This window comes from Chlorocebus sabaeus, unplaced genomic scaffold (assembly GCF_047675955.1).
Source record: "Chlorocebus sabaeus isolate Y175 unplaced genomic scaffold, mChlSab1.0.hap1 unalloc_scaffold_255, whole genome shotgun sequence".
NCBI classification, from domain to species: domain Eukaryota; kingdom Metazoa; phylum Chordata; class Mammalia; order Primates; family Cercopithecidae; genus Chlorocebus; species Chlorocebus sabaeus.
The window spans coordinates 126,200-144,453 of record NW_027327543.1 but is presented as its reverse complement, the minus strand read 5'-3'; the positions used below and the strand labels follow the sequence as shown (position 1 = coordinate 144,453).

General features: G+C 54.2%; 3 protein-coding genes and 1 long non-coding RNA gene across 16 annotated transcripts in view; 1 reads left to right on the top strand and 3 right to left on the bottom strand.

The window, feature by feature from the left end:
* The window catches only part of LOC119622944 (uncharacterized), a 157,297-nt gene extending 139,104 nt beyond the window's left edge, over positions 1 to 18,193 (top strand). Inside the window, exon 7 of the long non-coding RNA XR_012092334.1 lies at positions 17,518 to 18,193. This is a non-coding gene — a long non-coding RNA (uncharacterized lncRNA). The remainder of the gene's footprint in view (positions 1 to 17,517) is intronic.
* Positions 497 to 5,679, bottom strand: LOC140711183 (SH3 domain and tetratricopeptide repeat-containing protein 1-like). 2 transcript variants are annotated; one of them, XM_073014093.1, is made up of 3 exons: positions 5,443 to 5,679; positions 3,569 to 3,744; positions 497 to 892 (listed from the first exon to the last, which is right to left on the bottom strand). In XM_073014093.1, the coding sequence occupies exons 2-3, from the start codon at positions 3,599 to 3,601 to the stop codon at positions 539 to 541; spliced, it is 387 nt and encodes a 128-aa protein (XP_072870194.1). In that variant the 5' UTR covers positions 3,602 to 3,744; positions 5,443 to 5,679; the 3' UTR covers positions 497 to 538. The 2 variants fall into 2 exon arrangements, with proteins under 2 accessions (XP_072870194.1, XP_072870193.1); XM_073014092.1 differs by lacking the exon at positions 5,443 to 5,679 and having other exon boundaries at positions 3,569 to 3,869.
* On the bottom strand, positions 5,297 to 7,417 carry LOC140711184 (SH3 domain and tetratricopeptide repeat-containing protein 1-like). Its single transcript, XM_073014094.1, has 2 exons — positions 7,060 to 7,417; positions 5,297 to 5,516 (listed from the first exon to the last, which is right to left on the bottom strand). The coding sequence occupies exons 1-2, from the start codon at positions 7,252 to 7,254 to the stop codon at positions 5,439 to 5,441; spliced, it is 273 nt and encodes a 90-aa protein (XP_072870195.1). The 5' UTR covers positions 7,255 to 7,417; the 3' UTR covers positions 5,297 to 5,438.
* Positions 8,393 to 18,254, bottom strand: part of LOC140711182 (SH3 domain and tetratricopeptide repeat-containing protein 1-like) — a 36,009-nt gene continuing 26,147 nt past the window's right edge. For 7 of the 12 annotated variants that reach the window (XR_012092321.1, XR_012092318.1, XR_012092317.1 and 4 more), the window contains 2 exons: positions 14,660 to 14,840; positions 13,022 to 13,098 (listed from right to left, as the gene is read on the bottom strand). Coding sequence is in view for 3 of the 12 variants with exons in the window: in XM_073014088.1 (XP_072870189.1) it covers positions 12,575 to 13,098; positions 14,660 to 14,701 (566 nt within the window). In the remaining 9 variants the exon portion in view is untranslated. Of the gene's footprint in view, positions 8,568 to 11,767; positions 13,099 to 14,659; positions 14,841 to 18,254 lie in introns of those variants that run through there. The other 5 variants (XM_073014088.1, XM_073014089.1, XM_073014090.1 and 2 more) reach the window with 3 other exon arrangements.

Here is an 18,254-nt window from a genome sequence, read left to right as displayed (position 1 = left end):
CCCCGTCGCCACCCTCACTGGCCTGTGGCTCTCCTGACACCACAAGAGAGCTCCAGGAGCTGACCTTGGGTCCTAATGGGGGACACCTTCCTCGCTGCAGGCTGGCAGGGTGGTGTGGTGGTCAGTGTACTGGGCTCTTCGTTTCCACCCCTACCTGCTGTGTGACGGTGGGCCAGACACCTAACCTCTCTGTGCCTCTATTTCTTCAATGGAGCCCCCACATTTGGGCATAGTGGCCTGAAGGTTAAAGGCAAGGGCAGTACGAGACCTGCAGTAAAAGCTCTGAGCAGGGAGAGCAGGGAGCTGCCCAGGGAGTTCCACCACCATCTCCCCTCTGGCCGCCGAGGAAACCGAGGCTCATGGTGACCTGGCCCAGGTCTGTTGGACTCAGGGTCCTTCTCATCCCCAAGATCAGAGGGCTGCCACAAGGGAAGGAGCTGGCCCCTAGACCCAGCCCAGGAAGCACACAGGGAAGGATGCCCTGGGGACTTCGGTATGTTATTGCAAAAAAAAATTTATTGCTATATGAACCCTGCTTTCATTCCTCCATTTCCCAGAAAATGAGCCACGGGAGACACCAGGAGAGGCAGGAGACCATCCTCCTTGCACAATACCCACTCCCTTGGATGCTGTCCTCAGCGAGGGTGGCTGGGGTCAACCAAGGGGCCCACCCGCAGTGTGGCAGAGGAGGTAGGTTGACCCTGTGGACGTTGAGCTCGGTGGCAAAGGTCCTGGCCTTCTGGTAGAAGAAGAGCGACTTCTCGCGGTCCAGGAGGAAGTTGTGGGAGATGGTGGCCAGCTGCGTATAGATCTTCAGCTGTGCCTTCTTGTTGCCCAGGTCCACGGCAGCTGCCAGTGCCAGCTGGTAATACCCGGCTGCATCAAATGGGTTCTGAAGGGGACAGGCCATGCTCAGCAAAAGGGGGACTCGGAGCCCATCTTCCCAGAGGCCATTCCTGTCTCCAGGTCATTCCACATGTCCAGCCAATGCTGGCTCACCCCATGAACCCCGAAGCCTGTGACACTGCTGTGGTCTCAGCTGCAGGAGGTGGGGACGACCCTGATACCCCTGGAAGCCTTCCTGACTGTCCCTACACCCCACTCACCCCAAGCCTCCTGCCCCAGTGCCACCCTCTCTGCCGGCAGTGGCTGCTTTCCCCATGGGCTGAGGTCAGGGCAGATCGTGCCTGCTCTGAGAGTTCCATGCAGGACCCGTGGCTCCAAGCCACAGCAGGGGCACAGTGTTGAGTGACCCAGGCTCCCTTCTGGCCCCTGTCCATGCTGACCATTTCCAGGCCCTCCAGGGGCCAGGCCAGGTAGAAAACCATCTCACAGGTGTCCACTCTGGCAATGTTCCCTGAAATATTGACGGAGTGTGACTCCCCAGACATCCACTCTCATTGTCAATGCATCTTTGGCTCAAACTCACCATCGCTGGGATGGGATGCCGTCTCCCAGACCTCCTCCTTGACCCTCCCATCCCCCACCCGGCTTCTCCCCAGGCTCCTCCTCCACATGGGGGTCACCTAAGGGACCTCTCTAAGACCCATGCCTGGCCTGTCCCTCTTTACCATCTCAAGATGGCTCCCAATGACAAAGTCCAAGATGCAGCAGTCCATTCCCTCACTGTCCCACCCCACACACACAGCAGGGGCGTGAGAAGGCCCCAAGTCACCGCCACTGCTCATCCAATGCCCCCAGCCCAGCCGAACACTGGACTCTGTGCTGGGTGCGTGGCTGAGCCTAACGTCCTTGCTCCCAGTCTGAGGGCCTTGGGAGTGAACACTGACCACACAGGGTGGTCCGGGCTGTGGCAGAGGGAAGCCCAGGAGGTCCCAGACTCAGCCAGGGGTGAAAGGCAAAGGCTTCCTGAAGGGGTGGGGACTTCCCAACTAAACAGGAAGGAGCCAGCCAAAGCATATGTCTCTACATGTGCCTGTGTGTACGTGTCCCTGTGTGTGTGCGCGCACCTGTGTGTGCCTGTGCCTGTGTGCATTTTCATCTGCCTGTAGTGTGTACAGCAGCTACTGAGTGGCAGGCTGAGCCAGGACACACCTAATCCACCCTATTCCAGGGCTCACTCTCATGTGTAGACTAAAGGGGACACCATTTTAGAGGCAGTTGGCAAAGATGCCCATTTACCCCTGCTTCTCTGCCAGCCTTCCAGGTCCCATCCAGCCCGGCTTTTTCTCCCACTCCTCTGGGCCCTGGGTCCAGAGCCTCCTATACAAGGAGGAGGGTGTAGCCTTGGAAAGACAGCCGCCCTTGGGGAATTCCAAGGGGGCCTCCCTGTGGGAAGCTGGCCTGCGCTGACAGCATACTCACGATGAGGCCCAGAGGGCTGTGCATGGGAAGGAGGTGAAGGAGGCCACTGTCCCCCGACCCCAACCATGGACTTTGGCCTCTCAGGTACTACTTGGCGCTTTCCTTTCTCCTGGACAGGCGGAGTGGGCGGCAGGCTTGACCAAGAGAGAGAAAGGCCTCTTCTGGGAGGCCCGTCCCCCTGGGTCCCAGGCAAGCCCCTGAGCAGTGAGCAGCGTCCCCCTGGGCCTGACACCTGGCACCTCCATGTCTGGCTGGGACTTGGGAGGCCACAGGGACCACATCTGACCACCAGGTGTCGCCAGCACTGGGCTGAGGCATGTCGGGCCTCCGTAGGCCTGCAGTGGGGGATACAGGGCAGGGTCTTAGGGCTGCCCCGCTCCTCAAGTTGTTCTAAGGCCTCCAAGATCTCGGCCCCTGGACTGGAGTGCCCTGGCCCCTCAGCCCATAACGAGTACTGACGCGGTGCCGGTGTGATGCTAAGGAAGGGCGGTGCCTGCGGGGCAGAGGGGTGGAGACAGCCCAGGTCTGAGTCTGCCAGTCCTAGCTCTCCAGCCCTGCAAGGCTGGGGCAGACAGAGCACAGCACGTCCCCTCCAGACACACCCGACCCAGCAAGGCCTCAGCCTGGCTGGCTGGGGCCCCGCCCCACTGCACCTGCCCTGAGCTGGGGTTTCCCTGTTTGTGAACCCAATGGTAAGATACTGGTCCCACCCCACCCTTCCTGGGTGATGTGAAGATTCAAGGTGTCTCGGGACTCCAGGAAGGAGTTGCTCCGTGCAGGCTGGCACCCTGCGCAGGCTTCCTAGAGGAGGTGCCAGGATTTGGGTTGGATCTTGCAACGTGGATTCAATGTGAGGATGATGCTGTCCTCCGAAATGTCCTTCTCCCGACCCTATTTTCTTTGTTAAATGCACCTTGACACTTGACTGTCAAGACTCAGCTTTGATGTCACCTCCTCCAGGAGGGCCTCCCTGACTACAATCCTCCTTCTTAACCCAGAGGCCACCATTGCCCACTCATGTGTCAGCCTCCCTGGCTGAGACTGAGTTCCTGAGGGTGGGGCCTGGCCATCTTGGGAGCTGAATTGTATCTGCTAACCTTGCTGGCTCCTCCAGCCGGGCATAGAGCTCCAGGGCGGCCACTGGGCCATTTCTAAGGAAGGCTGGAACCCAGGCCTCGGGTCTGGGTGGAGATCCCACTCCAAGGGGACTGGGAACACCCCGAGCCCTGCCCCTCCCTCCCACCTTCAGGTCGTAGAAGATGATGTCACGGAGCATCAGGTACACCTTCACGTAGTAGAGGGTCTCCTCGTCGAACCCCAGTGGCAAGTTGCAGAGCTACAGGGTCTTGAGGTAGAAGTGCTCCGCCAGCTTGTCATGGCCCAGCCGGTGGTAGGCCATGCGCTCATTCAGCCGGTCCCCTGGGGTGCAGGCCAAAGGGGCAGGTGTGAGGACGTGGCTCCCTGGGGCAGGCAGGGCACAGGCCCCTCAGGAGCAGGTATACAGACCCCAGGCAGCACTCGTGGCTTGCCTCCAGGCACCTGTGGTCACCAGACTCACTTTCCCGTCTGGAAAGCAGAATTAATAAGGCCTGCCCCTGTCTACTGTGAGGCTTTGGCAAAGTCGGACCTGGATGGCCCAGCTCTGTGTCTACACATAGCCACCTGCCTCTGCTCACTGGTTTTAACCAGGGGAGCCCATGCAGTTCAGGTGCTCCCGGGTACCCCAGCTGCAGGCAACCCACAGATGTGACATCTGACTCCTCCTGGGTGTGTCACGATCAGATCCCCCTACCTTGGGAAGTCAGCTGCACACCTACTGTGTACTGGTCCACAGGACACAAGGCACTGGCACATGTGGCCTGCCTAGGGTTCGCTGTCTCTGGAGGGGGACAGACGACCCTGGCACAGCACCAGGGGATGCCCGGCCTTAAGGGGCAGACTGCTGGAAGGGGAACTGGGATTTTATCAGCCAGAGAGCCGTGTGGTTGATGACGGTGGGAAAGGCACAAGACAAAGGGAATATGCCACTCAGCCTGGCACATACAGGGACCAACGAGATGCCTGGCATGTCTAGAAGGCAGAGGGCACACTGGGCGGCCCTTGTGGTCAGCAGCGGGAACAGGCAGAGGAAGCAGAGCTCAGTCAGGCAGGGAACTCTGCACTGCGTGAGAGACCTCGGGCTGTTCCTCACAGCCGGACGGGGAAGCCAGTTGGGCAGATCTGCCTGCCTGGACAGGAGACCAGGAAAATCCAGCAGCTGTTTCAGCTCCTGGCCTGCAGACCCAGAGGCTGGGCTCTGGCAAAGTGTGGGTCCTGGCAGGGTGGGGGCTCAGGGGACGTACCCAGAGTGATGCTGAGTGCTAGGACCATGTGGGCAACCTCCAAGCCCTCCTGTGGCTTCTCCATTGTGACCAGGAGTGCCACCAGCTTGCTGCACAGCTGTAGCTGCGGCTCCACCCTGCGGTTGTCCGTAGTCACTGCCAGGGGCAGGGCCTGGTCCTACCACACAGGCAGGTGGGGTCAGGTTTCCCACAGCACCCACCTTGCGCAGAGTCCTCGTCAGAGCTCAAACATGTGCTTGGAGCTTCCCACACCCCAGCTACTCCTGCACCTCGACACAGCTCTGTGCTGTGGGATAACACATAGTTCAGACACCCAAGTTGGGGGCTGAAGAGTCACCTGAGGCCCATCCAGCTACTCCCGACAGCCTCAAACCAGCCTCTCCCACCTGAGCACTGGGGGTCTGACTGGGGGGAGCCAACCTCCTCTCTGCTCTAGAAACACCACACTGATCTGTGCCCAGGGCTGAGCCACACTGTGAGCTCAGAGGAAAGGAGAAGTCGTCCCACTTCGGGGTACATGCAGACCTGGGCCTCCCACTGATATGCTGTGTGTCCTTTGACATGTCCCTGTGCCTCTCTGAGCCTCAGTTTCCTCATCTGGAAGATGGGGACAGGACTTCCCGCTCATGGTTGCTTGAGGTCATCAGGTACAAGGGTAGAGCAATTGTCACGTCCAGGCTCCGAGCGTTTTTCCCGGGCAGCGGCATGGTCATATGCCTCAGACCACCAGGTGCCCCACTGAGGCCCACCCACATCAGCCCACAGGCCAGCTCACTCGGTAGAAGGACATGCCTTCCTCCTGCTCCCAGGGCCCGAGTCGCCTGTGTGCACGTCCACATTCTGTGCCACCTGAAAGGAGACAGAAGTTCGCTCCAGACCCACACCTAGCAACGTGGCTACGCGCACCTTTGCCAGCCTCTTTTCTCCCACACACTACAGGTACACCTGAGCATTTTTCAGACCCTGTGCATGGAGGCTGCCCCCACCACTGGCATGAGGACAATGAACTGATGCACCTGAGTGCCAGGAGGTGACTGAGCAGCTGCAGCCCAGGAGCCCGACACCTGTGAATCCTACCACCAGGGGTAGCCCTAGCCCACTCCCCCTGCACTCAAACCAGTCTCCGTGGCCCCTAAATTGCTGGGAGCCCAGCCCCTGTCTCCTTTCTGCGTTGTCACATCCCTGCCACATCAGCAGTGTTTCAGTGTTTGTGGGTGGGCCTGGTCCCCTCTTGGCCATGAGCTCTTGATCCCTCTCCTCAGCTCAAGGAGGTATACAGCAGGTGCTCAATAATGAAAGCTTCACCAGGCTCCTGGGCTTCACAATTTGTACCAGATCACACAGTGTTTCGGAAAGCCTCTGAAAACAGCCACTATGATAGATTCATTTTGTAAGGAGGTGTGCCACGTGTCGCTTGGAGCAAGTTCTTCTGTGTGTTAACTGAGTGGTCACATTATTTGAGGATGTGCTGTATACCAGCAAGTGCTGTGCACTGTGAGGGGCCGTGCCTCTGCCCTCAGGGAGAAGATGCTGGCCACCGGAGGAGGATGTGAGGGAACCAGTTGGAGGGAGGGAAAAGGCACACAACAGGTGCTCAGCAGTGGCTTAGGAATGAGTGGATGGATGGATGAATGGATGACGAGATGAAGACACATGGATGGATGGAAGGGTGTGTGGATAGATGAATGCTTGGATGGATGGATGGATGAATGGATGGATGGGTGGGTGGGTGGAATGATGTGTGTATGTATGGGTGGGTAGATAATGTATGGATGGGTGGAGGGTAGATGATGTATGTACATGTGGATGGATAGATGGTGGACAGACGAATGTATGGATAAACAAATGGACAGATAGATGAATGGAGGGATGCATTAATAGGTAGATTGGTGGGTGGGTGGATGGACGAACGGTGAATGGATGGATGGGTGAGAGGATGGATGAATGGAAGGATCAATTGGTAGGTGGATGAATGATGGATGGATGATGGATGGATGAACAGGTGAATGGATGGATGATGGAAGGATGAACGGACGAACAGATGGATGGATGGTGGCTGAATGAATGGATGATAAAGGGACGGATGGATGAACAGGTGAATGGATGGATGGATGGAAGGATGAGCAGGCGAGTGGATGGATGATGGATGATGGATGGATAGAAGAATGAACAGGTAAATAGGTGATGGAAGGATGAACGGATGGGTGGATGGACAGGTGAATGGATGGATAGACGGGTGAATAGATGGATGATAAAAGGATGGATGAATGATGGATGGATGATGGATGGATGGAAGGATGGACAGGTAAATAGATGATGGAAGGGTGAATGGATGGGTGGATGGACAGAGAGTGAACAGCACAGGAGTCCTCCTGCATCCCTTGCCACTCACCTGGATGTACAGGTCCACCAGCTCGCTCTGCCGCAGGAGGTAATAGATCTTCCCTGCTTGCAGCCAGGCATGTGCCTCCTCTCTCCTCTGGAGGTCAATGAAAATCCCCAGACTTCGTTTGGTGTAGTCCAGAGAGGATTTGTAGGCCCTAGAATCACTGGAATCAGACACAGGTGTCAGAACAAGGGCTCTCATCCTCCTGGAACCAGTCTGCCTCCTCCCGTGGGTCTGGTGACAGATGAATCTGGCATGTGGGGACTGGGAACGGCCCTCTTGTGTGTGCAGTGTTCTGCCCTTCCCAGGCTGCTGGGATGGCCAGAGTGAACACACACGGCATGGAAAAGATGAAGGACATCCTTCTGAGGGAATCGAGCATCATGCTGCCCTGTGGCAGGAGGAGTGTGCTAGTCCATCTCCCCTGCCTCCCAGTCATGGCCTGTGTCTCCTCCAGACGCACCAGGAGCCGTTAGTGTTCAGAGGCTATCTAGGCCGATGGTTCTCAAGGTGTGCAGGCATCACAGTCACCCGGAGGCCTGTCCTTATAGCTTGCTGGCCCTGCCCCCAGAGCTTCCAACTCCACAGGCCTGGGGCAGGCCCTAGAACTCCCACTTGCCACAAGCTCCTAGGTGACATGGATGCTGCTCTACTGGTCCAGGGACTACACTTTGAGAAGCATGGCTCTAGCACACTAGCCCATTTTCCTTCTGTGAACTTGAGGCCAAGACTACAGTCAGTCTCCCAGGTCCCTATGGAATCTGGCTCCTTCTCTGCTCTCTCAGTAAGTCCAACACTCAAGGGGCTGGGACTGCAGCAATGTCACTGGGCCCTATGGGTGGGGTGGTCAGGGCCATGGTTACCCCACCAGGTCAGGATGCTTGGGGGAAGCTGACTAGGCCAAATATGGGATGTGAGACCTTGAAACCCTGCCCCAGGGAAGCAGGTGACACAACTGTATCTGTCTTCTGTGGGAGAGAAGCCACAGGTGGCTGCTGTGGTCACATTTAAGGGGACAGACGAAGCCCAGGAGTGAAGATTCGGGGCAGGCACAGGTAAGATGACAAAAGCCACCATAGTAGGAAGAACAGCCCAGAGTGCACCTACTGCCTCTGCTGGGGTTGAGGTGACCTTTGCCCCAACAAGGGAGGCTCAAGCTGGGACTCATGGGCCAGCAGCAGCCCTGGGATGACCCCAGGCCGGCCAGCTCAAAGCATCTGATGCCAAAGCACCAAATGATCAAAAGGAGAGGGGCTGCTGGGCCCTGGGCCAGCTTCCCTGTGCCCTTCTCCCTGCCCGCCCCCACCTCCACCACTGCAAAACCAGCCCTTACCGCTCCGTGCCCAGGGACAGGTACAGCTGACTGATGGTCTCCAGGAGCTGCCCCTCCAGCACCTTGTCGGCCACCTTGCGGGCCAGGGAGAGCTGGAGATCGTGGTAGATGACATACTGGGCCTCGCTGGGCATGACGGCGCTGTAGAAGTAGCACAGCCACTGGACGGCCCGCAGCTGGTCTGGGCAGAAGACAAAATGGAAGACGTTAGTCTCCCAGCATCGAAGCGAGGCTGGCTGGGCTCGGAGGCCCCTGCTTGCCTCCTTCACACCTCTGTGAGCCTGGGCCCCATAGGCGGGGCGCCTGAGCGCAGACAGGCCATGCACCTGTGCCAGGGCAGACGCCAAGCACACTGTGACATGGGCACATCTTGGTGCAGATGCTCATGGTACAGGCCGGCCTTCTTTACAACTCCCAGGGCCGAGGTTGTGGATGGACACAGAGTGAACAGCAGGGGCTTGGCACCTGCACCAGGCCATCTATTTCTGCTTCACAAAGACCCTCTGGCCAGGATCAGGGCTGCCTTCAGCCTGAGCTGATGAGGCCAGGGGCACAAGTGGCCCCTGTCACAGATGGAACCCTGAGAGAGCAAAGCCAAGCATCACGTCTGCCACACATGGCATCATGTTGGGGGAATGGGATTCAAAGCTGGCCCCTGGCGTTCCCACACATGCTTCTCTCATGCAACCAGGCTCCCTAGCCACAGGCTCACTGGCCTCTCCCAAAGCCTGATTTTCTAGTGTCAGAAACATTCCGGAGATTAACATAGGAAACCAGGTACGCCGAATGGACATCTGTCACACACGCCACCCAACAACAGCCGAATACACAGTCCTCTCGAGCACCCATGGGACATTCCCCATGACAGACCATGTGCCAGGCCACAAAACGAGCCTCAGTGAATGGAGAAGGACTGAGACCAAAGCAGAGGTGTTCTTCAGCTGTACTGGCACAAAACTGGAAATCGACAGTGAAGGAAATGTGGGAAATTCAAAAAATATGTGAAAACTACACACTCCTAAACAACCAGTGAGTCAAAGAGACCAGCAGGGAAACCAAAAACTAATTTGAGAAGAATGCAAACAAACGCACAGCCCCGGCCAGTGCGGTGGCTCACGCCTCTCATCCCAGCACTGTGGGAGGCCGAGGCAGGAGCATCGCTTGAGTCCCGGAGTTTGAGATCAGCCTGGGAAACATGGTGAAATCCCGTCTCTATATTTAAAAAAAATACAAAAATTAGCCGGGTGGAGTGGTGCACATCTGTAATTCCAGCTACTCGGGAGGCTGAGGCATGAGAATGGCTCTAACCTGAGTAGAAGTTGCAGTGAGCCAAGATTGCACCACTGCACCCCAGCCTGGGCAATAGAGCAAAACTCTGTCTTTAAAAATAAAAACAGCACAACGTATCAAAAATTCCAAGATGCAGCTAAGGCAGTGCTGAAAGGGAAATTTATAACTGTAAATGTCTACATTCAAAGAAGAAAAATCTCAAATCAAAAACCTAACCTTCCACCTTGAGAAACTAGAAAAAGAACTAAACCCAAAGTGAATAAAAGGAAGAAAATAATAAACGTGAGAGTGGAAATGGAAAGTAAAAATACAGAGAATGGAAAAACAAAAGAGATAACAGAACCGAAGGTGGGTTTTTTGAAAATAACACAATTCACAAATCGTTCACTAGACTGACCGAGGAAAGAAAGACGGGACACAAATGACTAAAATCAGAGACTGAGCACCATGGCTGACGCCTGTCATCCCAGCACTTTGTGAGGCTGAGGTGGAAGGATCGTGAGGCCAGCATTCAAGACCAGCCCGGGGGAACATGATGAGACCCCATCTCTAATAAAAATGAAGAAATAAAAAATTACAAACCCAAGTTTCTAAAATCAGAAATGAAAGAGGAAACATTATTGCCGACCTGACAGAAATAAAAGGATTCCACGAAAACACTACGAACAATTGTACACCAACAAACCAGACCATCTAGACACAACAGCCAAATTCTTAGAAGGACACAAACTACCGAAAGTGACTCAAAAATGACCCCAAGGAAGCATGTGGGGTATCAGCCCCGCCCTTGGTCTCCTCGATCGTTCAGCGCAGGGTGGGGAGACAGGGAAGCATGATCCCCGTTCCCTGGCCTGCATTTCCAAGTCTGAATCCCCCAGCACCCCGGGGAGGGCCTCGTAGGAGGAGGTACCACAGGCTATTGTGCCAAGAGCCACTGGAGGCTGCAGTGGGGGCTGGGGCACTGGGTTCCTGGAGGGTCTCCTTCCAGTAAGAGAATGTCCCTGGGGAAGAAGCCTGGGTCTGAACCCCCCAACCTTCCTTGGGCAGATGTGTGGGACCGGGGCCCCTTCACACGGTCCTTTCCAAAATCTTATCCCTCCTAGGGCCAGGAGTGGGTGCCAGGCCTGTGCTGGAAATGGGCAGCTTTGGTCACAGCCCCTGGGGCTCTGGTCCAGGTCACAGGAGGCACCTCTGAGTGGTCTCACTATGCCATGACAAAGCGCTGCAAGACAGAGGGTCCCACAACAGTATCCCTTGTCTCAGCCATTTCCCTGGACTCAACTTCCTCATCTATTCTCTGTGGCCTAGATTTCGGACAGCCCTGCCCACCTACTGTCCGTTCACTGCTCAGTCTGCAGTGACTGTTCGATAGCACTCCATGGCTCCCCAGTGCTCTTGCGGAAAAGGCCAAGCCACAGCCTGAGGCCCCAGGCCCTGCTTAGCTCTCCAGAAGAGCTTCTCACCATCCAGCACCCAACCCACTCCCTCCCAACTCTGCACCTCCCTGCATAAGCCCTGTTCACTCATCCCCGCTCACACCCCACTCAACCCCGCTACCACTCCCGCTCACTCACCCCCATTCACACCCCACTCACCCCGCTCACTCTCCCGCTCACTCACCCCATCACACCCCACTCATCCCCGCTCCCACCCCACTCATCCCCGCTACCACTCCCGCTCACTCACCCCCACTCACACCCCACTCAACCCGCTCACTCACCCCATCACACCCCACTCATCCCCGCTCACACCCCCCCACTCATCCCCACTCACTCCATCACACCTCCACTCACTCACCACCACTCACCCCCACTCTCTCACCCCTAGGCCTTCACACAGGCTACACCACCAGCCTCTCCTCCACCAACTATTACTTGACTAAATGCTCTCAACCCTCTGGTTCTAGACTAAAGAGGCTTCCCTAACCCAGGGCCAAGTGCTGCCCCGCCATCACGCCATTCACCCTTTTGTGGCTTCTGTGGCCTGAAGCTCACATTCCCACGCTCAGTCTCTGCCACCCGAGGACCCCACAAGCCCCATTTGTGGGTGGGGCCTGGCACACTGCACAACGAGCTGCTTTTGCATGAACTGCTCTGCGGCTTTGGGCAATCACCCGCCCCCGTGTCCTCTGTGAAGTGGGATGACAGGTGCGCAGGCTGCCAACATACCAAGCAGATAACACGGGCACAAGAACTGGTGTTCAGGGCCTGGCTCATGGTGGGGCCCGAAGTCCCAGCGCAGCCGAGCCTGCCTTGATCCCAGGGTTATGTCTAGGAATTCCCAGCATGCAGGACTTTCAGTGCCCAAGGCAGGATGGTCCCTGGGCAAACCAGGAAGAGCTGGCTGCCTCAGTAGGCCACAGAGGGCCTGGCCCTGCATGGGAACCGCCTGTCTCCAGGGCGCTTGCCAACATCTGCTGCTGGACATGGCTCAGCACTTTCGATGGTGCAAAAACCACCACTTGTTTCTGAATCATAAACCCCAGGTGAGCCCTGACCCGAGTGGCCCCAGAAGGCTCACAGGAGGAACTAGGGCACTCACTCTCCACATGGCCTATTTCTACGGTGACCAGAAGGGCCCACTCATAGTAGCCCTTGCCCTGCTGGGCTGGGCCCTGGCGGGTGCAGAGGTGGCCCAGCTGCAGGAGTACGTGGGTGAAGTCTCGGCCACACTCCCTGCAGGGCAGCCTCGAGAACAGCTGCATGGCCCCCAGGAGGTAGTGCTGGGCCAGCCTGCTGGCACTTGCATGCAGGCACAGGGTCCCGAAATTGGCCAGCACCACTGCCTGGTTCCTCCAATGGCCCAGGTCCCAAGCCGCTCATAAGGCGCAGTAGTAGCCCTCAGCTGCCTGCCTCGTCCGGCCTGTCCTCTTCACAGCCACGGCCAGCATGTTGGCCATTACACCCTCTGGTCCTCTCTGGCCACCACTGCATCCTGGACAGACTGCAGGATGTTCAGGGTCACCAGGCTCTGTCCATGAAGCACGTGAAGCCAGGCCAGGGCCACCAGGCAGTCCACGATGGCACGGACTCTGGTCATGAAGAGGCCAGCTTTCTTGGCCGCCCCTCGGGCATGTGCCAGGCACTCAGTCAGCTCCTCCTCATAGCTAAAGCTGCAGAACATGCTGCTCAGCCATGGCAGTGCCACGTCGTACAGGCCACAGAAGCTGGCCTTGTACCCGGGGGCGTTCAGGAACAGCAGCAGTGAGCTCAGGGCCTCTGGGTCCTCCCAGTCGTCCTCAGCTTCCAAGAAGAAGGAGGGGTCCTCGGGGTCCTGCAAGCTCACGTTGCTGGATGCCGCACAGAGACCCCAGGACGCTGGCTCCAGGGGGCAGCCTGGGCAGGTCTTGCATTGTTCCAGAACATTCTTCACCTTCGACAGGGTCTCCTGTGGATCCAGGCCCAGACAAGATGGAGGTATTTCTGCAAGTCACAAAAACACCTAGACATATTAGAGTCCGGCAGTGAGTCCTTGGTCCACTGGGGGCAGGGTCCCCCCATCCCTGCCCTCTGTGTCCCCGGCGCAGCTTGCCATGAGCCCTTTAGAATTATGTGCAACGCAAACTCGGGGCCTGGAGCACGTACGAACTCCGGCACTACGGGGACAGAGAGAACACGCAGGCCCGTGGCCCGACTCTCCTACAAAATCACCCTCCTGTCCTGTTTTGTCGCCCACCTGACAGCAAGGTTTTAGGAGACTGTGTCAGAACAGTGACCCCTCAGAGATGCCTTTCCCTTTAGAAAGAATCAAAGCCTTCTAACTGGACCCATGAATATGCAGCACCACAACTACAAATGTAACTTCTGTCAGCATATTGGGCCCCCCGGTGGGGTACAGGAATCCATGAAATCCTCAACAGCCAATCAGAGCTATGGATCAGCTCAAAAGCTGCTATGCAAAATTGGTAAAGCCACCGACGGCACAGGACAGGGGTGTTGTACCCATGTGCCCAGCTCCGTGCAGGGAAACGGACCATCCCTGCAGGAAGGATGGGAAAGCTTCCAGGCCCCTGTGGCCACCTTCACCGTGGATGGTCTGAAAACCTGAAGCCCACGGTTCCTAAAGGGTTAACAAAGGCCAGACTGCTCCAGCAGCCCACTGGTGTCTGCTGGCTTTGGTGGATTCCTAGCCAAAGCCCCCTCCCAGAGGTGAGCAAACAAGCGCATTTCCTGTTGGAAAACCTGGGATGAAAGGAGGCATTACTGGGAAGAGAAAAACCTAGATTTAAACCGACCCTCTGTTTCAAGCTCACATGCAAAAAATATGTTCAATACAAACTGCCTCCTTATTCATCTGTAAAGCCTTAGAATTAAATAAATAAATAAATATGATTTAGAGGCAAATGTCTGACTTGACTACACTAGATTAGCTAAGAAATCGCCCCCACCCAGCAGAGGCACACAGCCCCTCCCAGCCACTACCCTGGCCTCCGGGGCAGCTGGAGAGCCACGTGCCTTTGCTCCAGTGACTTTGGCAGAGGGTGGAACCACCCCCTCCCTGAGGCAAACCTACAACAGCCTTCCCTTCCCCCCTGGCTCCCCTCAGGAAGGAGAAGACCCTTCAGGGACCTCAGTTGAGGCCCCTGCAACCTAAGGCTCTGAATTCTGCTACCCGCTGAGGGCAGTGTGGCCTCCCATCTCTGAGGCAGAGCACAGGGTGAACTGCAGCTTCTCCAGGTCATGAAAAAGGAACCCACAGCTACATGTGGGTCCCAGCAGTGGAAAGGATGCCCCATCTCGGTTGGGGACCAGGCGGGGGTCAGCATGTTCATTGGAAGAAATGTGGGACCTCAGGGCCTCCAGTGTCAGAGTAGACGGGAGGTTCAGGCCCACCTCAGGCGATGTCTCTCAAGTCCCCGGCCCACACCACAGAGGGGTGACAGCCGCATCCAATGCCCACCGTACTCACCTCTGTCCCCTCCCCTGCCATTACTCCAAAGCCCAGCTCATAACCAGAGAAGCCTGAGCCACGGACAAAACCTACCTTGTTCCTGCGGCTGCTCGGTCTCAGCTTCCTCTACTGAGTCTGGCAAGGGAGAACAGAGAAGCAATGAACACCCCCAGCCAGCACCTCTGGTCCCATGTCAGGTTGAGCTGGTGTCGGTGTTGCAGGATGAGAGCATTGCAGGGTGCAAGGGTTGAAAGTCATATCGTCCTCTTCCCTCCTGGATCATGGGAACAACATCACTGTGTGGTGTACACTTTCTGCGATATTGGGAGTAACATTGTCTTCTGTGCCTTGGAATATTAAGGACAATATCACGGGGGGACGTGTACATCTTCTGCAATATTGGGAATAATATTATCCTCTCTCTCCCTGCATACTAAGAAAGATATCACAGAGTACGTGTTCACCTCCTGCGATATGGGGATTGATACCATCTTCTCCCCTTCCAGATATCAGGAAGAGTATCACACGGGGGTGTACGGTGTCTGAGATACTAGGAGTAATATCAACCTCTCAGCCTTGGAATATTAAGAAGAATATCACAGGGTGGATGTACACCCCCTGCCATATTGGGAGTAACATCAGCCTCTCCTCTCCATGGATATTAGGAACAATATCCCAGGCTGGGTGTACGCCTCCTGCTCTATGGGGAATCATATCTTCCTCTCCCAGGATATTAATAACAATATCACAGGGTGGGTGAACACAGCCTGCGATACTGGAATTATTATCATCCTCTCCCCCTCCAGATACTAGGAACCATATCACAGAAGAGCTGTACCCTCCCTGGGATATTGGGAGTAATATCATACGCTTCTTCCATGAATATCAGGAGCAATATCACCGGGTGGCTGTTCATTCATTGTTATGTTGGGAGTCATGTCATATTCTACCCCTCTCAATATTAGGATCAGTGTCACAGGGTGAGTGTATACCTACTGTGGTATTAAAACTAAAATCATGCTCTCTGTCCCTAGATATTAGGAACAACATCACAGGTAGGTGTTCACCCCCTGCAGTATTAGAAGCAATAATATGATTAATTAGCAAACATCAATCATCGATTTTAATAATTATCAGGCTAGTCTCGAACTCTTGACCTCAGGTGATCTGCCCGCCTCAGCCTCCCAAAGTGCTGGAATTACAGGCGTGAGCCACGGCACCCAGCCAACACTACTTGACATCCCTTTTTTGACCTCAAATTTAGCATGCGGAAAACACACTTTTGATTCCCCCTACTATAACCCACTCCTCCCATAGTCTTCCCGATCCCAATAACAGCATCTCTAGTCTTCCAGTTACTCAGGCCAAAATCCTTGACATCATCCTTAAAACTTCTTTTTCTCTCTCTTGTCATCCAACCCATTTAAACTCTCCTTTCAAAATATGTGCCAGACCTAACCACTTCTCACCTTCCTCATCATTTCCAACCAGGTCCAGCCCTCATCATAGCGCTCTGGGTTACGGCAAAAGCCTCCCAATCGCCAGGCACAGTGGCTCACGCCTGTAATCCCAGCACTTTGGTAGGCCAAGGCAGGTGAATCATCAGAGGTCAGGAGTTCAAGACCAGCCTGACCAACATGGTGAAACCCCTCTACTAAAAATATAAAAAATTAGCCGAGCATGGTGGTGGGCGCCTGTAATCCCAGCTATCCGGGAGACTGAAGCAGGAGAATCACTTGAACTCAGAAGGCAGAGGTTAGAGTGAGCCGAGATTGTGCCATTGCACTCCAGCCTGGGTGACAAGAGCGAAACTCCATCTTAGAAGGTTTAAAAAAAAAAAAAAAAAAAAAAGCCTCCCAACCCACCTCTCTCCTTCCACCTTTCACCCTGCCCTGCATTCTACCTTCCTCTCTCAAACATTTCAGAAAAAAAAAAATTATATCCACAGAGAGGGAAAGTACAAATGGGGTGAAATGTTTGGGGAATCTGAGGGAAGAGTATATGGGAATTGTCTGTACTATTTTTGCAACTTTTCCATAAGTCTGAATTATTTCGAATTCAAGAGTTAAACAAAGAAAAAAAAAAAACATTATCTCCCTTTGTGAATCCATCCTGTCTTTCCCCTGGCAACTTAAGGACACTCTCAACTAACACATCTATTTTTTCATGAACACTAAAAGAACCCTTGCCGAGTTTTGACTTTCTGTGCTTGTCAGTAGAAGTGTGTGTGTGTATGTGTGTGGTGTGTATGTATATATAGAGAGGGAGAAATATATATATGAGTATATATATAAATATATACTATATTTACAATGGTAATGTATATATATATAAATATATGTGTGTGTGTAGATATATATAATACGTACCCCATAGCCTGTCCTTAACCAGTTCTAAACTTAGTCCGAAAAACACACATCTAAGCACAGAATTTCAAAATAATACGATGAATATTTTGATAGAGGGATGTGTTGCTATGGAACACGCTGCTAAGACACAAAACCTCCTAGATGGGACAATGAATGAACGAAGTTTGCACCTATAGGCACCCCCTCTGATATCCCCTCAAACGTTTATAGTTATATGCATTTGCTTCCGCCAGGACCCCTATTTCATAAGGGTTAGTTCTAGAGTCTAGCAAGTTCCTACTACAGCTGGCACACATATGCCATTCAAAAAACAGTGGTGGAGTGAATGACGAGTTAAGAACCGTTTGTCAGCCAGTGCTCAGTAATACAACATGCACTGGTATGCAAATGATATTTTTGTTGAAAGCAACAGCAGGATCACAAATTATCTTTCCAGAGAAAGCAAACCTCAAAAGCTTCTTTACCCTACTAAAGCACATTATAAGAAGCTCCCCTTATATAAAAGAAAACCTCCTCATTCGTTATCAATGGCATGTAAACCTAATAAGCCTCCGTCTCTGATGACATCTCTTCCATCCCCAGGGCTAGATAAAGGAGGTTCTGGAAACCCTGGGAGTTGTGAAGGTGGCTCCCAGCTCTGACAGTCTTGAACCCTGCATGCGTGGAGGTCACACAGCAGAAGAACAACAGAGGGAAGCATCATCAGACTTCGAATATGTTTGAACCAGAGATAGCAAATAGGCTGCAGCCAACTGAAAACACCAGAGATTCATGGTGGCCACCTGAGGGGTTGTGCTCTTAAAAAACAAAAATAAAAAATAAAAATTAAAAAATTAAGAAAGGAAGGGGTCAAGAATCCATCAGGTCTGACTGAGACGTGTATCAGTGACTAACACCCCGTATGGCAAAAGTACTCCGGTGCGCTTTGGGTACTTACAGCTTCAGCAGTATTCAAAGGCGTGTGCTCCCCTAAGACTAAGCCATGGGAATACCCCCAGCAACACTGCCAGGAGAAACGTCTCCCATGGATTTGGCTAGAAATACAGTTGTCTTTAACAAATTCACACTGAATAAATCCTGACTTATTAGAGCCTGTGAGAATGGCATTCTCAATGATAACAGTTATCACTACAATCTCCAAACATCTGCGATCCTGCAGGGAGGAGCTGTGACAGTGCAGGCCACAGGCCACATGTCCAGAATGTTTCCCAGATTGCCTGTTACAGAATAAAAGAAATGAATCCCCCCCCCAAGAATGTCTTCACTCACATTTAGCCAGTTGTTCCTTTGTGTGCATCTCTGTGCTAAAATGGCCATTC

Bases quoted from the DNA above. Each gene is read 5' to 3' on its own strand.
- LOC140711183 (XM_073014093.1), bottom strand. From the start codon at position 3,601: ATGCTCCGTGACATCATCTTCTACGACCTGAAG. The intron at 893-3,568 runs GTGGGAGGGAGG...TGTCCCCTTCAG, and splicing joins TCATCTTCTACGACCTGAAG to AACCCATTTGATGCAGCCGG.
- LOC140711184 (XM_073014094.1), bottom strand. From the start codon at position 7,254: ATGAGAGCCCTTGTTCTGACACCTGTGTCTGATTCCAGTGATTCTAGG. The intron at 5,517-7,059 runs GTGAGTGGCAAG...GTCTCCTTTCAG, and splicing joins TGGTGGACCTGTACATCCAG to GTGGCACAGAATGTGGACGT.